The sequence below is a fragment of the Telopea speciosissima genome, chromosome 8 (genome assembly GCF_018873765.1).
Source record: "Telopea speciosissima isolate NSW1024214 ecotype Mountain lineage chromosome 8, Tspe_v1, whole genome shotgun sequence".
In the NCBI taxonomy this organism is placed as follows: domain Eukaryota; kingdom Viridiplantae; phylum Streptophyta; class Magnoliopsida; order Proteales; family Proteaceae; genus Telopea; species Telopea speciosissima.
This window is the reverse complement of record NC_057923.1, coordinates 23,858,397-23,868,589: the sequence shown is the minus strand read 5'-3', so window position 1 is coordinate 23,868,589 and position 10,193 is coordinate 23,858,397. Positions and strand designations below refer to the sequence as shown.

Below are 10,193 nucleotides of genomic sequence, written 5' to 3'. Positions count from 1 at the left end.
TATCTTAAAAAATGAACATAATCAATCAAATCTAAAAAGTTCAAATGGTTTTGGATGCCCGGAACTATGATTTTTCTATTTACTATGCAACTTGATATAAATTTTCAAACATTGCACTATAAGAGAGATTTATTAGAGAATTGCCAAAGAAAACTGTTCTACATTAAGCAAGTGCAACTATGATACATGCATGGATTATTGTCTTGCATCGGGACAGTACACATGGCTGAATTTTGTTTTATAGGAAACAATCTAGATTTTTCTTTTAATTAATGTTTTTTTCTTAATAATAAGTCCCCATCAAGAGAGGTTAGCCTAAAAAGTCTTGTGTTCTTAGCGTACAAAACACGGAACCCCCTAAGTTAATTTGATGAGTCAACTCATTCATAAATACCAAAAGTAGCAACCCCACAACGCATAATGACACAATTGGCCGATTTCCTTTTCTTATTAAGGAGTGTTCTAGAAGTGGACCTAGAGGGGACCCCTCCCCCATTGGGGATCATGGGATGAAAGGTGAGTTGATGCATGTGTGGTTCTAAATCGGTCAAAAAATCTATTTTTAGAGGAAGATCATGGGTAAATTTATCCAATATGATTTATTCTTGTCAATACCGATCCAATAATGTATCGATTTTCGAATTGACCGATATCGGTTCCGATACGATGCACTAAAACCATAGATGCATGGTATTCTTAGACTCATGTTCCATGTCTACCACGGCACCAAGGATCCAGATCCTCTACTACCGAGCTGCCCGGCAGGACCGTGCTGCCCAGACACGGTGCTGCGCTCAAAAACCGCCTTGCCCGAGTGGGGTTAAGGCGGTCTTTGTGCATAGCACCATGTCTGGGCAACACGGTCCTACTGGGCAGCTCGGCAGTAGAAGATCCAAATTCAGACAGCAATAATACCTGTAATTGATGCAACACATTATCTGCACAAATCTTAAAAGAACCTCATGTTTTAAACAATCAGATTTATGTCAATGGCTTTTGACTCCAGATTCATTGCCTTGTTGATGAAGCAGCCCAAGCCTCCTTTGAGGTTTCCACCACCATCATTCATTAGGGATCTAAAGCTCCTTCAATCGAGTCTTGAGTTATGTTCCTTCATTCATATATATATGTAGAGCTGAAAATGCTTGTATCCACTCTATTTTAAAATGGGCAATGAACTACCCTAATTAGAGACTTTAAAGGCCTCTTTCCCTAATGACCTTCTAAAGATTGTATCTATTGTTTTACCTTTTGAGGAGACTTAATAACCACCCCCCCCCCAATGGCATTGTTTGCGCCTATTGCCCGTAGAAAACCGATTAGGTTGACTTGGATGAGCTTTTCTACAAAATTAAAGAGCTAAGGGTATAAGAGAGTATCAAAGCAGACTCCGCGAGGGGGGGGGGACTCTCTGATGCCCAAGTCAATTTTCCAAGCAACGTCATGAATTAGTAGAGTAACTTGTGCAAGAGAGTGAAAGATTGATCGATTCCTACCTGAGTGCTTATCCCTATATTTATAAGATGAAATGACATGGCCATGCTAAGAGTCGATGTTGGAAGTCCAATATCGACAGGTAACCTCCGAAGGAAGTTGAATCCTGTTATGGGGCAAATCCTTGGCGAGGTAGAAGGAGAGTCCCGATGTATCACTGTCATTTAGCGTTGCCACTTAGTGTATCTTGCAATTTGTGGGTTATCTATCTTGGCCATATGTCGACTAGGCCATGTGTTGCTTGCATATTGGTAGGTGATATTTATGTGTATCAACACCCAAGAAAACTTTCATTCTTTTGACCAATCCAACTCTAGAAATAATTGTAGACTTGAAGTCATATAAGCCGAAGATCCATCGTTCCATTTGGATATGTTTTTTTGGAAAATTTTCACATACCTCCCTTGAGGTATCATGTAATTACAAAAACACCTGTCAGTTTTGAGAACTTTCGTGTGCCTACTACTTTTTTAAAAAGTTAACGCATGCCCCATTCTGTTAGTGTAGGACTAACAAAGTTAAAATTAATGGATAAAGTGATAAAAATACCCTTACAAGAAAACATCTGCAACTTATCTGCCCCAAATTGTTTAGGGTTTGAAAAAAGGAAAAAAAAAACCTACAATTATTTAAATATTTTTTGTTGAAGGTGAGAAGTCGTATTGTAGTGGGTACAATGTTATTCAATGCTACCCTAAAAATAGTCAATGAGGAGGTCCAAGTTGAGAAAGAATCAGCCGGAGTTAATAGAAGTTGAAGATTGTGTACGGTGTTCTTCAACCTCCACCGTTGTTGGCATATGATTGTGCTAAGGTCTTGGCAACCGATGAGGGCTTTTCTTGCAAGGGCATTTTTGTCATTTTACTCATTAATTTAACATTGTTTTAATCTTTACTAACGGAATTAAGGTATTTGTTAATTTTTTAGAAAAGTAAAAGATATGTAAAATTTCTTAAAATTGACGGATATTTTTGTAATTATGTGATACCTCAGGGAGGTACACGAAAATTTCCTCTCTTTTTTTGGGGTGAATGGACCAGTCATATTAGAATTAGCCATCATCAATCCAGACAATTCCCATCGGTTCTAGCAGATTTAGACAGATTCAATTAGAATAGATTAGTGGCACTGACCAATTCAATCCCGGATTCCAGTTTTCAAAACCTTGGCATTTACTCTTGGAATCAGATCCCTTTCAATTATAAGCCTATTGTCAACCACCAGAATTATAAAGCAAAGACAAAGACAAATTAGTGAGTACAGATGGAATCCAAGGGCAAATCATACAGTGGTGGGACCTATTCCCCTTATTCATTAAAGGAAAAAAGGTTTCCTTTGGACTTATCTTCGTTGCCAACCCGTCTAAGAGAGACAAAACGTCCTCCAATTGCGTCGTTACTCTCAATCACAGACATCACGCGCACGCCTTCTCTCTCTCTCTCACAAGTCGTCTTGTGGCCGTCGTTTCTTTATAATTTTCCTCACTTATCTCTCTATTTTGCTTTACCTTAATTACCTTTTATTATTTGTTGTTAATAATTTCGTGTGATCCCCATAAGTTAGATGTAATGACTGAAATACTCTACCTGCGGGAAATTTTGTGGTATAACTCTCCATTTGTTTTTGTTACCAAAAAAACCAGAGTGCAGGAACATTTTATCACCTCTGATTTCCCTTCCAAAAAAACAGTGAACTCTTACATCTTTTCCCCTGTCATTGCTACACAAGGAAAGGTTTTACATAATTAGTAACCTACTTGCATGTCTATAGATCCATGAAGAACATGTATATTTGATGAAGGTTTTCCATTAATTTCAGGAGCTTAAGGTTCTCTATTAATTTCATTTAGTACTAACGAAATTTGTTGTCACCCGAGCTACAAGAATTTTCCTGATACTCGAACTTCTAGTAAAAAAAATTGGAATTTCGAAGGGTACTTTGGAAATTACAAAAACTTAAGAGGTGTTTGTGAAACCAAAGGAGAAGTGAATTATGTAAGATTTCTCAGTGGGCTTAATTAATTATATCTTATCTATTGGTATGGATCTATTACCGCAAAAACCTAGTTTGGGATCACTTTAAGGTTAATGAGGGTATTCTAGTACTTTCTGTTGTGAGAGTGGATAAGGATTAGGATTTTGTATTATAAATACACAGTTAGGTATCCCTTGTAGTTTCTTTGGTCTCATTCTCCGTTCTTCCAATCAAGAAAGAAAGATGTTAGTGGGAGAAGACTATGGAAGACCCAAACCAAAGGTTTTATCGTGTTCATCGTAAAGAAGTTTTACGAGGTCTTCTTCAACATTTCTAAATGTAAAGTATGCTCTAATCTTGTTATATCCATTGATCCATCACGTTCTAGGGTTCTGTGTGATTTTCTTCCTAAGATTTCTGTCAAACCCAAATGAATTTCGTCCAACAAATTATTCTATTTCTTTGGTTGCAAGCCCAGGTAGTAGGAAAGTTCCTACAACCCTGGTAACAGCAATTTTAAGTAGGGAGGTCAGGTGTAAGGCTTTTAGTCAAATTTGCAAGAGAATAATGGGGTAGGGAAGGTAATCCTATGGGCGGTAAGCCAGTAGTCTAAAATTATAAATTTGTTTCTAAAAATGGGTAATAATAATTTTTTTACTAAGTCAATAAGTCACCCAAGCTTGAAATTATCTTAAAAGTTAGGGAAAATTATGTTTAATACCCTTGTAGTTTGAATCTATTATGTGTATCATCCCTATAAAGTAATTTATTACATCCGTACCCTTAAATGTTACCTCTATTAATTTTAAAAAGAAAATGACAATTTTATCCTTTCTTAATACTCGAAGAAAAAACCTTTTTTTTTTTTTAATTAAAAGAATCGAGAATCAAGAATCAGATTAGGAATATTCCTTCTCCTTCTTCCCCAAATCGTGAAACAGAATAGGAAACACAAATCCAAGAGACCAAGCAGTCGCCAATACTGAACTCTCCTCTCCATTATCAGATCTCGAAAGAACTTCCTGTTGGCAGTCGCAGTTGTTCCGACTTCTGAGATGAACGGATCATAAAAGGTAATGCTCACCTTGTTTTTATCTGAAATTTTAACTCGATCTTGACTATATCATAAGGTTGGACGCTTTGAGTATTTTTTGAAGAAAACTTGGTACTTGTTGCTAATCTTAGAGGATTTTCATGATTCGGACAGGAAGATGGATCGACGTTGAGAGTTAAGCGAAACAGGAATTTATAGAGAATACCAAGCATGGTGCTTCTGTCATCTGTTGATTGAGGTAATTGCAAGTTTTCACCTTCCACCCTTTTCAATCCCCCCGAAACGACTCAGTGGGCATTAGTGTCATTTTTTTAAACGATCGATCCAACTAACCATTAGAAAAAAAAGACTTGAAATGCAGCATTTAGTAGAGTGACTGAGCAAATAATTTGTTGCGTTTATCCATTGAAGGTACCACTGGCAAATCAAGAAGAAAGATAGATGAATTGATCAGATCGCAGCCATTGTCGTGGATTTAGGTGGCAAGCTTATCATGAAGATAGAAACACGTCAGAGGGTATTAGTGTCATTTTATCCCATCAAAGGTATTATAGGTATTAAAATTAAAATTGTGCGATGATATCATCACTTAACTGTTCTAATCTAACAGTAAGGGTACAATTATAAGATTTTTTCAAAATACAGAGAAGGTTTTTGAAATAAATGAATTTTTAGGAATGATAGACGTAATAGATTCAAATTACAGGGATGAAAAATGTAATTTTTCCTAAAAATTATCATTAAATAGGAAAGAGGACGAACAAAGAACAGAAGATACATAGACAAGGACAAAAGAACTCTTTTAACATCTCTCTCTGTCTCTCTCTCTCTCTCTCTTCAGGCTTCATAAAGCCTTCAACCTTACTTTGCTTCTTCTGCTAAAGATGGTACTGATGATGGAGAAGAGTCTTTGGAGCTCCATGAACGCAAAAATAATTGGATCAGGGAAAGAGTGTGTGGTGTTAGCTCATGGGTATGGAGGAGATCAATCGGTTTGGGAGAAAATAGTTCCACACTTGACCAAAAGTCGTTACCGTGTGCTTGTCTTCGATTGGAGCTTCTCGGGTTCTGTGAACGATCTGAACCTCTTCGATCTTGATAAGTATTCTTCGTTAGAGGCCTTCGCTGACGACCTTATTGTTCTCATGGATGAGATGAACTTGACTTCCTCTGTTCTTATTGGCCACTCTATGTCTGGTATGGTTGGTTGCATTGCCTCTATTAAACGACCTCATCTCTTCAAGAAGCTCATACTCCTTGGAGCTTCTCCTAGGTAGACCTCACATCTCTCTCTCGCTCTCTCTCTCTCTCTCTCTCTCTCTACAATTACTGCAATATATTACTCATGCACTTTCAATTAGTAATTTTTATTCTATCATAAAAAATAATAATAAAAATAATAATTTTTATTTGGGGCGATTTTCTATTCACCGCAGCGCATGGGGGTGCAGGCTGCACCCAAACACATGGGATGGGGTTGGATGGTCATTTCAGTCATTCAAGAGATGAGGCGCGGAGTTATTTCGCCCATCCCATGTGTTTGGGCACAGCCTACGCCCCTGGTGCAGAGAACATTTTCCATTTTTATTTGTAAACATATAAATCAAAGGGTATTCCTTCTACTCCTAAGATTTATTTGAGTGGATTTTATAAATAGGTCTGTTTATGGGGTTTTATGGGATAACCCACCTATTTGTATCACATAGCAGCTCTGATCGAAGACTGAAATTTTGTAGACAGGTGGACCTAAGAAGTTCCCTTTAGCATATGTCAAGTTTTAACTCAATTGAAATTGGTACGTGACAAATTAAATAAATTTAAAATAAAAAAACAAAAAATTAGGACCACTGAGAGGATGCATGAAAATGCTTAGACTACAAAGAAAGTTCAAGACAATAAATGAGAGTGTATATGATTGACTTTAAGTATAGAATTTGGCAAGTGACCAATTCGTACCATTCCATGACACTAATCTAGCACAACTAAGGGAATCATCCATAGGTACAATATGACATGATCATCCATAAAATTTTTTGCTTAATATAAATATACCATGAAGCCTAGAAGTTTTCTTGTTGTTGCCCCAAAAAAACATTTCTAGGAGTTCAGCCTTAATTGATATTAAAAAAATAAAAAGCTCTAGGATTGCATAGGATTCTTTGCAACCGTTGTCTTGGTCAAAGTCAAAGACCCAATCAACCCTAGCCGCCGCCTTAAGAGAGATTTTTATCCCTCCCTTCCAGTTTGGTTTGAAAGAAAGGTCTCTCGAGAAGGTTGAAACTCCTACTTGATTTGTTTTGAAGCCCCAGCTTTAGACTAGGTATAGGTCTCTTTAGAAGGTTGTGGATTTCGCACTATCACACTATAGTTTGGTGTGGTATTGTGCTGAATTGGTTCATCCCGGAGCGCATTTTATCAATTATGTAGTTCTCAACAACGATATGGTAACTAGAGATCATGATGTTGCGAAGGCCTAGCTATGAGGAATCGCTTGATGAACTTGGAGTCACACTATCACGACAAAAGTCACTTGTGTTTGATATTGGAGCTTTTGAGTTTGCCAAACGATTCTGCGTTCATGCTAGTACTGTTGACATTAGTCCTATATCAAATATGCTTGTATTCCTTTGATCAGAAAACCATAAAAATTTCTTATTTTCTTAGATGTTAAATGGAAGATGTAGATTGATTGGCTTGACCTATCAGATGATTTGATCCACATCGTCCATTCAACATACTTGGAAACCTCATAAATATTCACTAAAACTACCCCTTGGATTCCTATCAAACTAATCCCATCTCCTATTAGTCCGTCTAGTTTGACTTTGATGACCAAAAAGGTTCTTTCTTCTTGGCTTAATTCCAAGTAACCAAACATTCCCCCTGGTCTAGCTTTGGGTTTGGGTTGAAACCAGGTCCTGGCCCGTATCTCCCTAGTCCCTACTAAGGGTGTCAATCGGTTCGGTTCAATTCCTGAAACAAAATGTATAAATCAAATTGAACCGAACTGAGAATACTTTTCCAAAATCAAATCAAATCGGTTCAATTTGGATTCGGTTTCTTAATGGGTTTTAATTTGGTTTCACATTCGGTTTAAGTCTTATTTTAAGTGTTTGGGACAACTTTTTACATCTTCACCAATAAGATACCCTTATTTGTTAAGTTAAAAAGTCCATCAAACTTTTCCAAACACTAAAAAAGAATAGAATTTATCATCCACATTTTATGGGAAAAAAATTAATAGAATTTTATTTGGTTCCTTATTCGGTTTGGTTAAACGGTTTTAGGCATGAAACTGAATCAAACCGATAAAAGATTCTAATTTTTTAAACCAAAATCAAACCGATTTACTCTGGTTCAATTCGATTCGATTTTAAACGGCCAATTTCGATTTTCGGTTTCAGTTCTAAATTGACACCTTTAGTCCCTAGTACACTTGACTACTTGTTAAGCAAAAGCAGTAGAGAATTTGGGCCAAGAAAGGCTTTATTTTCCTGTCCAATAAGTATAAAATGGGCCAAATTTGAGGGTTTTGTGGATTAATTTGCAGGTACTTGAATACGGAAGATTATGAAGGAGGGTTCGAGAAATCAGAGGTGGAGCAATTGTTGTCAAACATAGAGTCCAATTTCCATGCATGGGCACCAAGCTTCGCTGGTCTTGTAGTGGATGCAAGGGATAGCGTGTCGGTGGAGAAGTTCGGGACACTCTTGGGACGAATGAGACCCGAAGTCGCACTCTCACTGGCCAAAACCATCTTCTACTGCGACTATAGAGATGTTCTTGAGAAAGTTGATGTCCCATGCACCATTGTTCAGACCAGCAACGACATCGTCGTTCCACTATCTGTTGTGTATTACATGCAGAGGAAGATAAAAGGGAAGACAACCGTGGAGATCATTGAAGCTGATGGGCATTTCCCACAACTTACAGCCCCTCAGCTGTTCCTTGATGTTCTTGATAGGGTTCTGGGTGTTGATTCTGAAGAAAATAACCTGTGAAGACATATGTATGTCTGGAGAGAGAGAGAGACAGGTGGTGGATATTGATAGCATTCCTCTATTATTTCGGTTTGGCTTTATGTGCAGTTAGAACTCTAAGATTTGCTTAGGCTAGTGTAGGGTGTTGTTGTAGCTGGGTCTATGGATCATTATCTGCGTGCAGTTAGAACTCTAAGATTTGCTTAGGCTAGTGTAGGGTGGTGTTGTAGCTGGGTCTATGGATCATTATCTGTTGCATTTTCCAAGTCCCTTTAATAAGGGGGGGGGGTTGGAAATGACCACCCTACCCCTGATCGAACACACTGTCTGGGTGGGGTCCACCTCCCTCTGTTAGAGGGACTTGGGGAACTGAACTGGGCAGGAAATGGAGTAGATAATTTTCCGAGATTGTTTGGTTGGGATTCTGGCTTTGGACTCTGGTATATATAGTAATTAATAAGAATCTGGCCATAAGCATCATTGTTGTATGGTATTGATAGTCAATTATTGAATTATTGCAGTAATTCTTGTTGGTGATTATCAAATCGTAGAATTAGTGTAAGTCTCCCAAACAAATTGATATTTCCATATTGACACTTAGAGGAGGATGAATTAGGGTCACAATTTTCTTTTCGAATTTATACCGACACACTTATGGAACACCATTGTTATCCCCAATATTGATGGCACTGCCTATCAACTCTTCTGGTACAACACTCACAATACAATCTTGTTGAAAAACACTCTTATAACGTATATTACTTCAGGTACACACATTGCTACTGATGTAGAGATCTTCAACCAAAAACAGTTTACATGCACTAGCACAAACACCAAGTGGCTGGGGCACCCCCAATTTTACCAGTCTACAATTTAGTATGCCCTTCTGCCTTGCAAACACAATTGGTCAGGCCAACTGGAAAGTGCATATATACTCATCTTGTCATCACCATATCAATCCAATATCCAAAAATAAAGATAAACAACCACAATGATATAGAGTTTACGTGGTTTGGCAGTGTGCTTACATCCACGGAGTAATGGTCAAACTAACCTCAACGTCTACTCAGTCACTAGTGATTTTTTACCGTAGCAATAGCTAATGAACACCTTATCCTACATCAACACTTACCTACACAAATACAATGACAACAATCCCAAATGGTGTGTTTCAGCCACAAAGTGACTCAGGAACACTAACCTACTTCTACCCTTGACAACAGAAAGGTACGCAAGGACTACAATCCCAACACCTAGACAAGTCCCAACTTGCTAATTTACAAGAAAGATCAAAATAATCAAATCCCCTCCCTTAATAACTCTAGAACAAATAAAATAGGGATCTGTAATTACGGAATACCTCTACTAGTGTATTCCTGATGACTTTTGTTTACTTGATGCATACGTGTGGCCTCAAATACCCTCAAATAATGAACAATGATGTCTCAACAACCAAAACCCATCACAGCAGCAAATAAGGGTTTTGCGTCAATAAATACCTCCCTTGGGTATTCCCACACTCCACTGTGTCGTCGGAGATCAATCAATATGTTGCACACTCTTCCAACTACATGTGGATTGATAAAGTCTTCAATGAATCTTTATCTATGATGCTTTTATACTTTTCTCTATATAGGGACGAAGCTCTCTAAATTCTAAACACGTAGGAAAAGATTGTGTCCAAATCAGAG

General features: G+C 37.7%; 1 protein-coding gene across 1 annotated transcript; it reads left to right on the top strand.

Moving 5' to 3' along the window:
* Window positions 1–5,406: 5,406 nt before the first annotated feature.
* Window positions 5,407–5,799, top strand: LOC122672184 (probable strigolactone esterase DAD2). Its single transcript, XM_043869680.1, has one exon. The coding sequence runs from the start codon at window positions 5,407–5,409 to the stop codon at window positions 5,797–5,799; it is 393 nt and encodes a 130-aa protein (XP_043725615.1).
* The last annotated feature ends 4,394 nt before the right edge of the window (window positions 5,800–10,193 follow it).

What these genes read in the sequence shown, in the direction of transcription:
- LOC122672184 (XM_043869680.1), top strand. Translation starts at nt 5,407, where the DNA reads ATGGTACTGATGATGGAGAAGAGTCTTTGGAGCTCCATGAACGCAAAA.